Source organism: Ictidomys tridecemlineatus, chromosome X (assembly GCF_052094955.1).
Source record: "Ictidomys tridecemlineatus isolate mIctTri1 chromosome X, mIctTri1.hap1, whole genome shotgun sequence".
NCBI classification, from domain to species: domain Eukaryota; kingdom Metazoa; phylum Chordata; class Mammalia; order Rodentia; family Sciuridae; genus Ictidomys; species Ictidomys tridecemlineatus.
In genome coordinates this window covers 5,735,394-5,754,076 of record NC_135493.1, presented here as the reverse complement: position 1 = coordinate 5,754,076, position 18,683 = coordinate 5,735,394, and the positions used below count along the sequence as shown (strand labels likewise).

Sequence of the window (18,683 nt, the reverse complement as noted above, 5' to 3'; positions counted from 1 at the left end):
CTTATTTTTTTTTAATTTAAGCTTTTCTAGTAGGTGCATAGTGGGTTTATGATTTTGATTTTTAAAACATTTCTTAAATGACTAATGGATTTGAGAATTTTTCATGATCTTATCTTCCATTTGTTTCTTTATTGATGAAATATGTGTTCAAATCATTTCCCCCTCTTTGAAATCAGATTGTTATTTTTTATTGAATCTTGAATTTTCCTTATATTATGGATATAAGTCTTTTTTCAGATATGTTATTTACAGATATTTTCTTCTAGGATATTTGCTTCTCTTTTCAATCCCTACGATATCCTTGAACAACATAATTTCTTAATTTTGATTAAGTCCTATGTACATTTTGCTTTCCTTTTATTGATTATGGTTTTGGTATAAAGCCTAAGATCATAAAATTTTTCTCTCATGTTTTTTGTAAGAATTTTATTTAGGTCCTTGAACCATTTTGGATTGATTTTAGTATATGGTATAAGATGTAAGTTGAGACTTAGTTTTTTCATTCTTTTTCAACATCATTTATTGGGAAAAAACTGATCTTTTATCTTTCCTCATTGAATTGCATTAGCAGTTTTGTAAAAATTTGATTGACTATGTTTATGTGGGTATATTTCTGTACTTTCTACTATTTTCCATTGGTTTATGTTTCTGAACTTTCACCACTACTATAAAATCTCAACCTTTAGAGCTTTATAGCAGGTTTTAAAATAGACTATTGTAAATGCACCAACTTTGTTTTTATAAGTGGTTTGTCTATTATAGTTCTTTTTCCTTTCAATCTAACTTTTAGAATCATGCTGTTTATATTTACAACAAATCCTGCTTGAATGTTGGTCGCTATTGGATTACTTCTACACATCAATTTGGGCAGAATTATCACCTTTAACTTAATGAATCTTTCAATTCATAGATGCAGTCACTTCAATATTTATTTAGTATGGTCAGTCTACTTTTAGAGAGGCCAGGATAATCTATAATTCCCCTTTGAGTAATCCATGCTATGAGGAAAATCCAAAGTCCTAGAAAAACTATGTGAACAAAATTATCTGTTACAGCATTATTTCTAATAGCAATAAATGCTACTATGTATACAAAATAGGAGAATAGTTAACCAAACTTAGCTATATACACTCAAAATAGTAATTAGCCATTGAAGGGATGGTTTTGAGATTGATATACCTACATGGGTTAAAAAAACAAAAACTTTTGATAGAATGTTAAGTAAAATAACCAGAATAAAACTTTTTTTGCAGTGCTGAGGATTAAACCCAGGGCCTTGCACATGCTAGGCAAGTGTTCTGCCACTGAGCTCCATCCTCATCCCAGAATATAACATTTTATGTACTTATTATAGTTATGTAAAAATATGAAAAAGAAACTAAAGAAAATGCTCTGAAATGATAGTTCTATTGTGTTAGAGAGACAGGATTATGGGTGAGTTGATTTTTCTCTTTTATATTTTCTCAAGTTCTACAATTTACATTACCAGAGGCTGGAATTGGGGTTGGAGACCTGAAATTGTGGAACCAAACCTCTGAGGAGAAGTTACAGAGGGATAGTATTAGAACAATAAAAGGAAAAATGTTCTAGGGAGACATCATGGTTCTTGAAGTAAAGCTTTGTTCTTCTCACTTGCAGACCTCTTTTGGGTAACCTCTTTTTTATTTTGTTTACAAAATCATAATAGAAATGCCTATTTTTCAGGATTATTGGAAGGATAAAGGAGATGATGCATGTGAAGCCCTTAGAATAGTACTTAAAACACCCAATATGAGATTCTTCTTTCCTTCCCAGTACCTAGAGGAGAAATTCCCTAATCTCCATCTTGGCAGTCAAGGTCTTTCCTATATGTCACCCCTCATGCCTACTTCAGGTCTTGCCATTGCTCCCAACTGTGTGCCCTTTTCTCCATCCTCCATTCATGGCTTTTCTCCCTTTCCCAAAAGTGCCATCTCCCCTTCTTTGTATATGTGCTGCCCCCCGCAACCACTCCTGGTCCTTTTATGTGTGTGTGGGGACTGCCTATTCATACCATGTGAGTGGCAGAACAGAGATCACTCATACTAATGAATCACTCATACTTAATAGTTCTATCTTTTTTTCTCAGTTCCCCTAGCTATTTTCATGCCCTTATACTTGCTATCCTTTTGTGTAGAGGGATGCTGTCTCTCATGGTCAAATGTGATGTCCATGCGACATTTGTCTGTGTTGAACTTATTACTGTACCTCGCCACACATTCATGTACAAAAAGGTGACAGGTATAGGTATAGAAAAAGTGCATGGGGTAGATGTCACATGTTTCTTGGATGACTTATATTTTTCAAAGAATGGATAGAGAAAATGAACTCAGTGTTATTTTACTAAAGTAAAGTAACAATTTGATTTGCCATAAAAATATTTTAATTTAATAAGTAGATAATAGTGTTAAGTGAGTAGAATAGTTATGCAAATATTAGGCATTACAATGATTCCATTTCTTATTTCTCCAAATGATCTACTTTTGTCATAAGTTTTTTAAATTTCCATTTTTTTGTTTTGTTTTAAGAAAGGCAGACTTCCACAAGCAAATACTCTTTGAATATGTCTATTCATCATTGGAATCTTAACTACTCCAAACTCTCCTACCAGTAGGCTTTGAGAGTTTGTTTAGAGACTCTTGCAGGAACATGCATCTATTTATATATATCCTTCCCGTAACAATGGTCCTTCTCTTTGGGGGAAGGTTGTTCTCTGACCAAATGCCTGTGTGCACCTTTGGGAGGGACACACCTTCAGCAATGATAGAGGAAGTGGACACTCACTTATCTAAGAGCCATATCACCTGAATCAACTCTGGTCATCAATGAGGTAACAGATGTTGCAGCCAGATTGCCCTCACGTCCTCCATTGATAATTACTATTTAATGCCATTGCTGTAGTCTGATTTTAGTATTGCTCCTCAAAGCACAATAATGCCATAATTATCACTTTAAACAAGGCACTGAGTAAAGGCAGGTCCCTAAGAGCCACTACAATGGGAGAGACAATTTCTCAAATAATGTGTTGGTAGTATTCACTGTGCTTATTATCATTTTGATTGTAAGGAAGGAGTTTCCATGAGGTTTATTTTTTCATCCAAAATCACGTGGATTATGGTGCATTATGTGATCGTGTCCATGGCAATAATTTTAGAAAATGGCAAGAGTAAGGGCAGTTGTTTGAAACTTATTAAAAAGTAGCACTTAAAACCACTGAAATGTAACTGACAACCCAGAACCATGGGGAAACTTGGCCCTATTGCACATTCTGTAGCATTCCCTTTTAGAAGGTTGTTCCTTATGGAGCACAGAGGTTCAAGGCAGAGCTCAAAGTCAGACACCTGGGCAGAGGTTCTTGAGCTGCATGACTTTAACTACAAGGCTTAGTTATCTGATCTGCGAAATTGAAACAAGAATACTTCCCTAGATTCTTGAGTGGATTTAAAATTATAACACAAAAGACACATTCAATGAATTCTGGCCCCTAAATACATGAAAGTTCTTATTGATGACTTATTCTGATTTTCTTACATTGTTCAACAACTCCAAATATTTATAGTATGACTTTGAATTCCATATTTCAACTTTTCAAAGACTCTCAATTTGGTTTACCTGAGGAGTTTAAATTGCCCCTGTGATTTTCTTAATTATTACACATGTAAGCCCCTTTTATGTATTTAATACAGCATGCCTTTTTTGCTTTTCATTTTTGACCACTCTATGGTTCATAAGGCATTTTGCAGCTTTTCAAGTTGTCACATTTGTTTAATTAGCTCAAAGACCCTACCATGTTGATTTTTGTCAGCTATATAACAGTCTCTGTGGGTAGCTTGCAAATTCCTGACAAGGACTTTTTTGTAAATGATTTTGCAATTGCTTTGCTTCTTTAAAGCGAAGAGCAGACTGGATGAAAAAGGGCTAGTTGTGGGAGCAGAGGGCAATGCGCTGTCCCACTAGGGAGAGAGATGGGGCTGCAACCCAGTATTAAACCACTGGTTGACAATTGATTTTTTGACAAGAGTTATCAGGTACTTACAAAGAGCAGTTTGAACCCCAGACCTGAGATAGGCAGGCTCATATATGGGGGAGAGGCCTCCATGCACTATTTATTTACCACAAGCCCAGTGTTACATTTGCCCACTAGAACTTTTCCAGCAAAGAGCTCCACATTGTTCCTTTTGAATCATCTATTTGCTGTTTTATTAAATTTATAGCTTGGAGTAAAATATTGATCTGATTATTCCAAGAGATAGTATAGGCTAAAAAGAGTGGTTTAAACAGGATTTAGAGACATCTATGAAAAATGGATTCTCACGGGATTATTAAGGAAGCTTCAGGGAGGGTGGGAGGATTCAGTTTGAATGTTCAGCTCTTCTTCATGGTGGGCAAATATCTACAAATGTGGGTGTCCTCAAAGATGTCATTGGGAAGCTATTAATAAAAGGCACTTTGATAATAAGTTATGTGCACAATTGTTGCCTTTTTGTTTAAATAAATGACTAAGTAATGAAATGCAATAATCAGATTGGATTTATGTTTGACAAATATCAGTATATAGTATCTTCACAATTACAATTTCCAAAATCTACATATCTGTAAGTATTCCTATATTACACGGTTTGGCAAGAGACAGTTTTCACCAAGGCAAAACAATATCTGTGTTCTTAATCTTAACACAGAATTAGAATGTTACAGTGTGCCTATGTGGCCAAGTTTTCCATCCACATCTCTGGCCCCTAGAGTGATAAGAATGAATTTAGAACATTCGCTTTCTCCATTAGTCAAATATCCTTTTAGAAAAAAAGATATGACACTCATTCATGCTGCTTTTTTTGCCACTCTTAATATGAGATACAGGTGCTATATATTTCACATTATTTGGAGTAATTGCAGAGTAAAACAAACCTGGGGAGAGGAATGACTGTCCAGGCATTCAGGAATACTCAGCCCATTAGGGACTTGGAAACCTTAGCGTGGGCTTTCTGAATCAATTTCACTGGGGTTTAAGGATGTTTTGGTGTTGTTAAATTCAGGTTACTTCAGAGTTTGATGCCTCTGTGGGTTTATTTTTATTTTTATTGGAGGATGTCAGTGGGTGGGGGGGGAAGATGGGGTATTCGGTAGAATTGACATCTTGTGATAGATTTGTTGGTTAATTTTATGTGAAAGGGACAAACCAATTCTCTTTTATCCCCTTGGCACTGTGATTCTGTGATTTTAAGATTGAAGTAGCTATTTTGGAGGCAAGACAATTCCATGCAAATCATATTGGATAGAGTTTTGGCTGTATTAGTGGCCTGGTGCTTTATTACTGAGCTCAGAAATATTGAGAGAGCAAAGATATAGCCAAGTTGTTCACTGGAGGCCTTTTTTCATGAAAATAGATATTACTTCTTTTTTTCCCCCAGCAATTGAGTCTTTGTTCCTTCTAAAAGCAGTTGTCATGAACTCCTCATTACCATTTTTCTTAATGTGATAAGTGTAAACTACAAGAAAGCTAACATGTTTGAAAAGCTACAGCAGCCCTTAGAAATGGAATACTAATGCTTTGTGTGATTCTTTGAAAAGGCTTATACTGGAGATTGCAGGAAATGTATCCTTGTGCTCCCCTTGGCATAGCATTGTCATTTCTAGTGCAAGCTGGCTTCCTAAAGGATGGCTTTGTTGCTGTTTCAACACTATGTACCTCTCTAGCAGTGGGGGAGCAATAAACCCCCTTGGAAGTTCCTGGATGTGATAAATTCCATATTGCTCTCCTTTCCTTCTATATTGAATGATAACTACCAATTTTCATTATCTTACACTGAGTCCAATGATAGACACTGTAGGTATCCCTAGCACTATTGGACCCTGTGCCTAGACCTGGTCCAGACTCCAGACTCTTAGATGCCTTGTAGAGATTAGACACTCAAAAATGATTTTTGAATGAATGAAATTAAATGTATATCTTTAAATATGATGCTGGGAGAGAAGCCAATGAAGGTGTGTGAGTTTTCTCAATTTGGTTTGCATGAGCTGGAGCTGAACAAGCCAGTTGGATGGTAATCATAAAAAAGTATCTCATGCTATGAGGATATGGCATGCCATTTCACTTGGGAAAATGGTTGTAATATTATGAAATCCTAGGGAAATGTCTCAAGCCAGTACATTTTAAGTGATGGCCATTGGGTATAATTGATAGCATGGTAATTTGAAACAGGAGACCTGGCAACTCAACAATGAAGTTAAAACCTTCTTTGGTTGGCGGAGGTAAAGTACATGGGGATATGTATGGCCAGGTGTAGAACCTATCCACACAATTTAAAAAAATTATATATATATATATATATATATATATATATATATATATATATATATATATTAGATGGAGACCATTTATTTATCTTTATGCGGTGGTGAGGATTGAACTCAGTGCCTCACACATGCTAGGCAATCACTCTACAACTGAGCCACAACCCCAGCCCTTCCATGCAACTTCTTTTGAATTTCTTTCTCCTCAGGCATTCAACCCTTAGATGCTCACCTCAAAGAAATACCTCAAAGACAATGAAGAGGTAACAACCCCCATATCAATTTAAAGTACACATTTTTATTTTAGATTTTTAAAATTTATTGTAATTAGTTTATACATGACAGTACAATACACTTTGACAGGTCATGATGTCTGATTCATTCTATTAGTCCCCTCTACCTAATCTAAAGCAACTCTATTGTTCCCTAGCCCACCCCCCTTCATTGAGAATTAGCATCCGTGTATCAGAGAAAACATTTTAGGCATTATTACCCTATGTACATATATACGTACATGACAATTGTGATTCTACATTGTGTAGAATCAGAATAATGAGAAGTTATACTCCATGTATGTATGATGTGTCAAAGTGCATTGTAATGTCATGTATTAAAACAAATTTAAAAATTGAAGTAAATATATATGTACTTTGCCCCCCCCCCCCCGAAACCTTTGGAAAAGAGTATCAGTGTTCTGATATCAAAATTAGTCTAAGAACGAAGGAGTAAGTTTTAAAATGAAGGATTAAAAATAGAATAAATGACCACAAAAAAACCTCAGATTCCTCAGATGCCTGACCTGAACCACTGAGCAAAAACTCTGTAACTAGATTTTCTTATTGTTCCTATCTTTGAAACATAGTTCCATTCAGTGAGTAGTTTGTAGATTTCTAACCCCTGGACTTGTACTAATTTTGCCTTTACCACAAAAGCCAAAGAATTCCATGCCGTTCAACCTAACAGCATTTCCTAGTGGGGTGGCCAGTCTTCTGTTCTGTCTGATTCAACCTAATTTAGACAGATTTCCTGATGAGGACTGAAATTTACAAGACAATCATCTGTTGGAAGAGTCAAACCCTTTGGTGACCTGTGCTGTGGCCTCAGGTTGTTGCTGCTGAAACCTTGTAGAGAACCCCATGGAAATGGTTGAATTCTGCCCAGTAAATTGGGGGGTCTTTACCCCTTTACTGCCTTTGGAGGTGTTTCTTTGATTTGCACATCTGAGGGAAAAAATGCCTGAAGGGAAACAAGTTCAAAAGAAGTCTCATGGATAGATTTTATACCTGGCCATATATCCCCATTGCATTTAGTGGGTGAAAGGTAATTGGTTGTATCTGATAATAGCAAATTGGCTAGATTGATTGTCTGAAAAAGCATGAAATACAGCTTCAGAGTACTGATCACCATGCTTCTTAATTGTAAATCAGAATTAGGTTCTTTTTTCAGTGGAGCTTAGTTTGGGGATTTTCAGGATAAAGGCAGACAGTATGAGGTTTTTACATGTATAGTCCTGGGGCTTAAACAATCAACTAGTAATTTGAAGAAACATTGCCAAGATTTTTATACTGTGTCAATGAAATCACAACTTAGTGTTCACTTTGAAAAGAATCACTCTTTTGTGTTGTTGTTTTGGTCTGGTAGACTGCATTTTGGGTTGGCCCACTTTTACACCATGGTTGGGAAGTTATACTTCATGCAACAACTAAAGCAGTGGATCATATACTTTCTCCCTATCAGCACTTGTACAGAAATCAGAGATACATTCTCAGGAGACTGTATTCAGATGATGCCAAACAGAAGAATATTCATTCATCTAGACTGATCAAGGTTTTGACCACTAGAATGGCTTGGCAGGAATACTTATTGATCAAGCCCAGTAAAGTCTATGGCTATAGTGTTGTTGCAATTTGCAAGGGCTGAGCAAACAGTCAGACATTGGGATGGTAGCTATCTCACTGTGAAACAGTACCCTTCCAATGCCCTCTCACACCCCAATCATAGAAGAATAATGAATTTCCTTAGCTAAATTGGTCAGCCATGCAATCTTGATCAATATTCAGCTTTCCATCTTCTCATATATATTGCTATCTATATAGAAATAAAGAGTATGATTACTGATTAGGAAGGCAAATTAGTTGGTTCATACCTTTCCACCCCCTGCCTTTCTAGGAATCCCTTCTCCATTATCCTACATTGGGATCATCTCACCTTTAGACATGTGTTTCTCACTTACTGCCTTCAAAGAAAGTAGGCTCTGTGATTGGAAACCTCACATCATTGGAATTTATTCCCTAGGTTGAGTTAAAATTTGTCCCCTAATAGCTTTTACCCATAGGCCAAAATTTTCATTGCAAAAGTACATCACAAATCTTTTGCTTATTTGAAGACATCTATTATTCTTCCCATTGGACTAGTTTTTTTGTAGATTGAATTTTTCTCTCTTCTTTCTCTCTTCTTCCTCTCAGCATCTAGTAGAGATTACAGTTTCCACACTCCCGTGCTAAGATGGGGCTTCCAGGATAGTTCTCTGTCTGTGTCCAGGTCTTTTCCATGCAGTTTTTAGCAGAACTATTGCCTTCCATACTTACCTTAATGTCACATGATTTGGCAAAAGTTCTTTCAGCTGCCAAAAGTCCTTAAAATAATTTGGGGTTGTCAACTAAAATAATTGGTTTTTGACCCCATGGATTATAGTTAAGCTAGGTGGTCTTTCTCAGTTTTATACTTGGTTTGTAGATTATAATTGCTTTAGGCCAGTGTTGCAAGGTGTTTCTGAATTTTGATAACTCATAGACTAATGTCACCTGTAATCCTGATTAGCAGATATTCTATATGTTCTTTCAAATTACTGATTGAACAAGATAATATTTTGAGTGATTTTTGCTACCAGAGTCTGATTAAAAGTGAGGCATTAAAAAGTAAGGCTTAATAATAATATTATTATTCAAGTATAATATAATAATAATATTATATTTACATGGGTTAACAGGGGAGGACTACTAATAACAGAGTCCTATGGCATGTCTGTAGGGACATGTCTGCTTGGTTGACTGTACTTACTCTAATATTTGTATAAGCTTATTCCACCATAGTACATAATAATGCACCTTTCTTCATCCTGAGCTGCAAGATTTCTAGGTGAGGTTTGGTAAATGCTTCACTGAAGCCAAGTTATACCATGTGCCCAGCACTTTGCAAGGCTAACAAGTAAGATCCCATTTTCTGAGTAAGATCAGTGTTCTAGACTGTGGTCTAAACAGGGTTAAAAAGCACTTGAGCCCTACATAAAAAGCACATATCTCTTGAGCATCATTAGGGTAAAACTAGCTTGTTCTAGGAAATGCATGATCTACCCTGAGAGGGACCAGAGAAGAAAGATACCAGAATCCCCACCCACATGCCTTGCTGCCCTCCAAAAGAAATTTTATATGGAACAGCCAAGTTCCCTGCCCTGGCCAAAGGGCTCCATCTTAGGTCCACTATCCTTCCTAGGCCTTCCGGAGGGAAAAGCAGCAGATTGACCTAAGTGTTTCTGCAGTGGCTACAGAGCAGTGTAGCTGTATTCTGGGATACCACACTGGGAGTAGTTGCCTAGACAGATCACAGACAGCACAGGGTTCTTCTCCAAAATGACAACTTGGCTCCCTCCAGCTTCCTTTTATCCATTTCCTAGGAACAGCCCCACTGCGGCTACAGATAATATGCTAACCCTCCTGCTTTGCTTCTGTCTCCTATCAGGGAGGAGCCAAGATTCCCACAGGCCAGTTAGCAACTGATAGTAGAGTGAGGGCTAATCAATGATTTGGCTGCTGCCCTTCTGAGGCTGAGTCCCTGAACAGTCCTTCCTGGGCACTGCAAGGGCCCTTGTCCCATATTCCTTAGTAATCCTAATGCCTAACTGCCCCCTCTCCCATTTCTGCCTCCCCAGAGAACTATCAAGGCCCATCAATACAAAGGTTGTAAGTCATTTATTCAAACAAATTAGGTTTTCTAGTAAGCTAACACCCTTTCCTGCGTTTCTCTGAAGGAGGCCTCCTTTAGCTAAAAGAATCAGATTTGACTATCTAATGCTGAGTCCTCACTCACACAAATGGGACATGTGGATTCAATGTTTTTAGGCTTAATTAGTTTTGGAGAAGAGGATGCTGATGTTCCTACATCCTGAAGCTGTGGTGTGGTGGCTTTTAAGATTGTCCAGTGTATATTTTTGCATTGCTGTCAGTACATTTTGAGGAGTATGCTCCCTCAAAAGAAACAAGGAAAAGATCCCCAAAGGAAATCAGACACCAAGGTCAGTTATCCTGATTTAAGGGTAATTTAATTTCAAGTCCCCATGAAAATAAGCTCCAACCTGATTTTGTGGACTTATTTTCCTTCTGCCTGAAAACCCTTAACTATCTACACTTACTATTCATAATCACAGAAATTTGGAAAGACTTCTAAAACTGCATTGACTACTTTCTTGGCATGTCAGTAGAAGGAAAGGGGAAGGGTGTGTGCCACCACTATCTTCTCAAGTGCTGAACAGAGCCTTAGTTGCCTGATTGCTAAACAGATGCTTGCCAGCTCATACTGGCAATGCTACAGTTGTGGTTGTGGGGCTAGTAACAATGAGGTTTAAATGTGTATAGCTCTATCCCAAGCCCTTACATACTCATTAGCTTTCTTTCCCTTATGGCAGGCTTCTGACATACACAGAGCAGGTAGACTCACAGATTAACCACATTGATAGCTAGAGAAACCCTAGAAAACATTCAAGCCAAAGCCAGCAGCTTATAGGTGGAAAACTGATCTCAGAGTGGGCAAGCAACTTGACCAGGATCATTCAGGTAGCTCCATACAGAGCTCAAACTTGAGTCAAGCTTGCCCTATGTTATTCTTAGTTTTCTGACCACACAACAACAATAGTGAATAGAAGAATTACCCCAATTATTGCCATTCATGAGATAGACATTTGAAAAATTGCTGTAATTCCCTCCTAAGTTTGAAGACTTTGAAGGTAAGAACATTGATATTTATGTTTATCCTAAACACATATTGTTTGATGAGCTACTGTGTGACAGGTATAATGTGAGCCTCTGAAAGGACCTCCCCCACCCTCTCTGTCACCTCTGCTCTGAATCCTTTCCCAGTTGCTTCATACTACAATTTTTTTCTTGCAACTGTGCTCTTAATGTGTCAGGAAGAGTGTGCTCATCCAGGGAAAGAGTTTGATTATTTCTATATCCCAGTTGCTGGCACATAATAGCCACTTAGTAAAAAAAATAGTAGAACAAAGAGACCCTGACATTTGTTATGCAGCCTTGGACAAATCACTTTGCTTCTTCATATCTCTGATTCTTCCTTTGACATACAGATGTGATGTTAAATCTTGCCTCTTTAGTTTGTGGTACAAAAAGACCATCCAATTAGTATGTAACAGGCATTGGAGATTCAAAGTTGAGTAAAACAAGGCTTGTGACAACATACTAGTTACTTGATACAGGAGTCATTTAGACAGCACTGTATGATGACTATAGTGTATATTTGAGATTAGCAAAGTTTACAACACCACATTGTCTTCTTCCCCAAAGCCTTTGAGATACACAGCTTCTATGTCTCAAATGGGCAAAGCAGGGCTTCTTACAACTTGTTTGATTTGTCAGAGTTCTAGCCATGAGCCATGGTACGTATAGTGCAATGGAAAATTGGGCCTTTTGTGGTTTTTTTTTTTTCTGGGTTTTGCTTTGGAGACTTGATATCAGATTAAGATAAGTGTCTGGCCATTGTTGAAATGTATATAGAGTGCTCTATCACATGTGGAACCCATTCCTTGTCAAATACTAAAAAATAAAATGTTATTACCTAATCCTTTCTCCATTAACCATGTTCGCCAATCTTTCAAAGGGGAGCCTCATTTGCTCTACTGGAAAGTGTATACTTTGGAACTGGCCACTATTCACTTACATCTAAATATGAGGCTGTGTGTAAGCAACCTCACCTCTCATGAACTTAATCATCATATTTGTCCAGTAGGGATCTGATTCCCTGCTTTATCTCTCTCTTTCTCTGGGAGGAATCAGAGGAGTCCAGATATAAGGAGGCCTTCTTTATGGATGATCAGACCAATCTTAAATGTGTGTATACGTGTTTAATTTTTTTGTTAAAGGTGAAGGTGTAAAGTTCAGGTGCTTAGGATTGGGGTCACTCATAAAAGCCTTAGTAATACTTTCGGAGGAGGTGCTCATCCCTAGCTGATGATTGGGTGAAAGATTAGTACAGTTGTATAATGGTGTGTAGGTGTCCTTATCTTGGCAAAAGCAAGAACATAAAAATAGATTAATATCTTTCAAGTGTTAATGAAAAGAATAACAATGGAAGGTATGCTGTGAGCTTGCCACACTTCCCCCTTTTCCTCCTGTTACATATTTTAAATTAGGTCTAACTAATTTTTGAGATGTGAAAGAGCTTGCTCAAAAGTTTCTTGCTGAAGATATACTTTCAGGAAATTATAACCCTTTCAACTGCAAACTCCCTACCATAATCAAATGCATCAGTGGTAACATCAACTCAGTGAGCTGTTTCATGAAATCTCACATTTTTAAATATACAGAATCAATTGTAATTGAAAATGGAAAAACTATGCAGTTCCATGTGGATCAGCCAGCAGGGTGGTACACTTTGCTGGCAATTCAAGATAAGCAGATCTTGCCACAGAATCAGTAAAGAAGACCTGGGGGAAGAGGTTCACCTTTGAGAAGTGATTTTGTTTTCCCTGAAACACCTTTTAGTGACCCCAGAGATACACTCCTAAAACCAGTAGTGAAAGGGAATGTAACTAGGCATCTGATTGCTTGAGGCCTACCCCTGGCTACTGGAAAGACCTTAGAACTCCTTTCTAAGCTGTAGCTTACTGTTCCTTGGTCAACATGAACTATTTATATTTATTTATATTTATTCAAATTAATTGAGTTAATTTACTAAATTTAATTTAAATTAAGTTATTTTTAACTGACAAAGAAAAACTGTGTGTGTTTTTAAAAAATATTTATTTTTTAGTTGTAGTTTTCAATACCTTTTTTTTAAATTTATTTTTATGTGGTGCTGAGGATCGAACCCAGGGCCTCACACGTGCTAGGCAAGTGCTCTACTGCTGAGCCACAACCCCAGTCCCCAAACTGTATATGTTTATAGAGTAATGTGATATGTGATGTTTGCCTATGTGTTTTCATTGTGGAGTGATTAGATCAAATTAATTAATATATCCATCATCTCATGTCCTTATGCTTTTTATGCTAACAACATTTAAAATCTATTGTAATAGCAATATGCAAGTATACAGTATATTATCATTAACTATGGTCTCTATATGATATAGTAGATCTCCAGAATTTATTGTGACTAACTGTAACTTTTTGCCCTTTGAACAACATCTCCCCATCCCCCTTTTCCTCCTGTTACATATTTTAAATGATCTGACTAATGATGAGCCTTAATTAGGAAAAAAAAAACCTATTTTAAAAAAATAAAATATCAATATATAACAATTATACCTAATAACAGGATTCATTGTGATATATTCATACATGCACAAAATATAATTTGGTCAATTTCATTCTCCAATATTTCCCCATTCCCTTCACTCTTTCTTCCCCCTTAATCTACTCTACTTATTACCCTCCTATTTTCATGAGATACCCCCTTTTATTGACCTTTTTTTCTCTCCAGCTTCCACATATGAGAGAAAACAAATCTTTCTGAGTGTGACTTATTTTGCTTAACTGGTTTCTAGTTCTATCCATTTTTTCCTGCAAAGGCCATAATTTTATTCTTGTATATGGCTGAGTAAAACTCCATTATATATACCACATTTTCTTTATCTATTGAAAAACACCTAGGCTGGTTCTGTAACTTAGCTGTTGTGTTGTGCTTCTGTAAACATGAGTGTGTTTGTATGACTATAGCATGATGACTTTAATTCTTTTGGCTAAATACTGAGGAGTGATATAGCTGTGTCATATGGTGGTTCCATTCCTTGTCTTTTGAGGAACCTCCATACTGATTTCCATAATGATTGTACTAATTTACGATCCCACCACCAACAGTGTATAAGTGATCTGTTTTCCTACATCCTCATTAACATTTATTGTTATTTGTATTCTTGATGACTGACATTCTAACTGGAGCAAAATGAAGTCTCAGTGTGGTTTCAATTTGGATATCCCTAATTGTTAAATATGTTGAACATTTTTTTCATATATTTGTTGGCCATTTGTAATTCTCCCTTTGAGAAATGTCTTTTTATATCACTTTACTATTTATTGAATGGGTTATTTGATTTTTAATGTTGAGTATTTTGAGTTCTTTATATATTCTAGATATTAATCTTCTGTGAGAAGCCTACTTGGCAAAGATTGTCTCCCATTCTGTAGGCTCTTTCTTCATGCTTTTAATAGCTTGTTGTGAAGAAGCTTATTAATTTGATGCCATATCATTTATTAACTCTTGGTTTTATGCCTGGAGCTTTAGGAATCTTATTGAAGAAGTCAGTGCCCATACCAATATGTTGGAGTGTTGAGGTTATGTTTTCTTTCAGCAGTTGCATAGTTTCTGGTGTAATTCCTAGGTATTTGATCCACTTTGAGTTGATGTTTGTGCAGAGGAGAGATAGGGATCTAGTTTCATTCTCTACATATGGATATCCAGTTTTTCAAGTATCATTTGTTTAAAAAGGTTGTCATTTTTTCCAACATATGAAAAATCACCTAAATTTTAAAAGAACTCATTGAGTATTTTAAAGACAGAGTAATTAGAATTCTGCTTTAAACAGTTGTCACGTTGTTACTTTGGGGCAAGTTTTGATGAATACATAAGTAGTATTTGTCATGAATGTTATCAACTGGATACAAATGCACAACTCAAAAACACTTGGAAATAGTCTATCTCTTAAGTAGGTTAAGCATCCCCTCTAAATCTTGTGTGCATTTTTAATGTACTTACCTTCTCCTTTTAAAGTAGCGCTGGGTAAAATTCAATCTGTGTCAGTGCTTGTCTGAATAATACTTACAAATTCTGCTTCAGTAGTGCCACTGTGAATGAAGCTGTGAAGTATCTCCTTGCATTACAGCTCTTCATACATCAAAGACTCTTTTTGAACTAGGTAATTATAGAAGGAAAAAAAAACATGTTTTAGTGCTACCTGAGTGTTCTTATTAATATTACCTTTGAAATGACTAATTATGTTACCCATAAAGATTCGGGGGGGGGGGAAGTATTATGTAACTTACTCATTAAAAAAAAAAGACTTTCACAAACTTTGATACCCTCCACCCCTCTCCAAAGCCCTTCTTTATTTCCATCATTACATTGATTTTTATGTTTAATGTTTATATATGAAAATGTTTGATGAATCCAACACATGCTGACTCCCTCCTGCTTCACAAAATTTATCATCTCTGTTGCTGGGGCTTTGAGCATGTCATTTAATTATCCTTGCTCTTAGGGTAAAGTATTGTTGGCCATGTGCCCTAAGACTCAAGCAAGATTTGAACAGCACCTCTTTTAAAATGAGTGTTTGAAAGCACGGAGAAGGTTCCCCTGCTGATAACAGGATGGGAGCCTGAGGGGCTTTTCCTGTTTGGAGACTTCAGCTCACAAATAGACTGTGTGTACTGCCTGGTGGGACCGAGCTACCAATCACATCATATCTTTCTCTGTGAATGGGAAAGAATTCTGCTTAGCCACCTCATCTTTGCATGGAAAAATCAACTGCTTGTGCATAATCTTGTCACTAACTATTAGGCTGCATCAAGAGAAGATGAGTATCAGAGTATCCAGATTGAAGGCAATGATAGTGCCACCCTCCTTGGAGCTGGAGGATCACATCTAGAACAAAAGACTGAGTTAAAAGAGCCCCAGGCAATCAGGAGGGCCCCGCTGGGAGCACCTAAAATAGTGACAGAATGCATAAATGGAACATTGGAAGAAAAATTGAAGGTTCCCAATAAATGAAGGAGCAAGCTGAGGATATCTTGCCCTGGAGAAGAGATAATACCAGTGGATAGGATTGCTGCTTTCCAAAGCTGAAGGCCTGTCATACCAAAGAAGGAGGAAATATGTTCTATATGGCTCCAAATTACAATGTATAGGTAGAAGTTTCCAGAGAACAGGTTTTAGCTGCAGCCAGGAAGAATAGTGTGATCTAGCTGACTCAGCATGACTTCAAGCAGCAATGAGTCTCCTGTCATTGGCAGTGTACAAGCAGATGCTGGATGGTCCTTTGCAATGCAGATAGGCTTAGTGAACTGGAGTGGGGCAGTTAATTAAACAGGATAACTTTAAGTTCCCTTAAAAAACAGGTCAATTAAGTCTGTCCTCTTAGTAGTTGTAAGGGGCCTATTATATTTAGTGCCAAGAAGGGGTTTGATTGTCTAAGTACTCAGAAATAAAGTTGCTCTATTTTTCCTTATCAGGAGATGACCCATTCCTGGCCTACTCCTCTCACTGCCATGCATACTCCTGGAAACTCTGAGCAGAACACATTTTCCATCCCAGGACAGGTCAGTTCTCTTCCTCCATTCTCCTTATATTCATTTTGACAAAATCTTCTGATCAGATTCTTAAGGATAAAAGATCCTGGTCTTCTAGTGCCATAAAACCTAGATTCCATCTTGCCTCTCCCCTCAAGATGGTAATATACATATAATTTTTATTGAAAGAGCATCTTGAAGACAGGCTTCACTCAGATTCTGGCATGCATATCCTACTCCCTGTGCATTGCCACTGCCCACATGACTGTGCCCAGAATTTATGAATCAGAGGAGCATATGCTTATCCCTCAAGGAGGACCGAATGGATGATGAACCAACAAATTCAAAAATTTTAGATTTTAGAAAACTTATTATTTTTCACTCTGATAGATCAGTTTTCATTTTTGTATATCACCTTCAAGTCCTTACTCTCAAGCAGACAGATCTTTATCAAGCAGCCTGTCACATAGACAGAACTTTGTCTTCTACAGTTCTGTTGTCAAATTTTGAATATATTTTCCTCCCCCTGCTTCCAATAACAATCTATCACCATCAGTTTTTTAAGTGCCTATATACATGTGGCTATCATACTTCAAAATACTTTAAAAGAATAATATACTTTAAAAGAAAAAAAATGCCTTATTGCCTTTCTTCCTTTTGCCTATTTATTCAGAAATCATTACCGAGGGCATATGATATTCTAAAAATTAGAAAAGCCATGCACATTTTTTTTCAGGTAAACAGCAAAGCAATGTACATAGTAGAGGTTTTCATAGAGAATATGAGGCTTAAAGAAGTATACAACCCTCCTGGGACTTAAAGGGGGTGCTCATATCGGAGGTGGCAGTACTTAGAGGACAAGGAATATTCTTGCAGGTACAAAAGGGCCCAGCAGCATTAGCAATGGTATAGAGAGATGAGGAATCATGGTGTGACACATGTGGGTATGAGTTTTTAGGATTAGCTAGTGGAGAGAGATGAACCCTGGACAAGTGAATGTCTTGCTGTGAAAGACCTTGGAAGTCATGCTAGGAATTTGAGCTTTACTTGTAAAAGGAGAAATAAATAATCAGATCCTTTAGCTTTTGAGGCTATGATTTTGACAATAATTCTGATCGAAACTGTGTTTAATTTCCCCCTCTTTCCTTCAAAAAGAGTCAGGTGTAAGTGAGTGGCAACCCTACCATCCCAGTCTGAGTGTGTGTCATTCCTTCCCAAAGCTTTACTCTCCCTCCTTTGCTGCCCTGGACTTGATATCTTTCTCCTAAGCATCTTCTGCACGGAGAACATTCCATCCATTTAGGAATGGAATACACCACTTGGACAGCAATTGCATTGTTTTCATCTGGGTTTTCCAATTTTGGAGATAATTTGTACAAGCTGCAATTTCGACATTTACAAGTATATACAAAAGAACTGGCTGTTTAAATGGGCTTTTTGTAGCATGTGAATGATTTGGAATCAGGCACGACTTGAGTTTTCTGCCAATTACTTGTGCTACCATCAACTTCACAATAAAGATAGAAGCAAGTTGGATAAAAGGGTAAAACCAGGATGGCCACATATCCGCTCTTTTGTTTCATTTGATTCCTGTCACAGTGTTGATTTGAAGGAAAAGTACATCCTACATAATAACCTCAGAAACATAATATTATATGCCTCACCTCATTCTAAGTATTTACTATATAGCAAATAATTAAATCCTCACTACAACTCACAGAAATTAAAACCTTTCTCATCGCTAGTTCATAGAGGAGGAAATTGAGGCATATAGTAGTTGAATTTTCTGCTTGAGGTCACTCAGTTAATAAATGAAGGCATTGGTATTTAGATCAAAGTGTTTTGACACCAAGGGTCATACTGTTT

At 37.0% G+C, this 18,683-nt stretch overlaps 1 protein-coding gene across 10 annotated transcripts in view; it reads left to right on the top strand.

The window, feature by feature from the left end:
• The window catches only part of Aff2 (ALF transcription elongation factor 2), a 478,853-nt gene that overhangs the window by 303,858 nt on the left and 156,312 nt on the right, over nt 1-18,683 (top strand). For 4 of the 10 annotated variants that reach the window (XM_005325134.4, XM_040286552.2, XM_021726262.3 and 1 more), the window contains exon 5: nt 16,761-16,847. The exons of the other annotated variants lie outside the window; for them this stretch is intronic. In XM_005325134.4, coding sequence (XP_005325191.2) covers nt 16,761-16,847 — 87 coding nt within the window. The remainder of the gene's footprint in view (nt 1-16,760; nt 16,848-18,683) is intronic. 10 annotated transcript variants of the gene reach the window in all.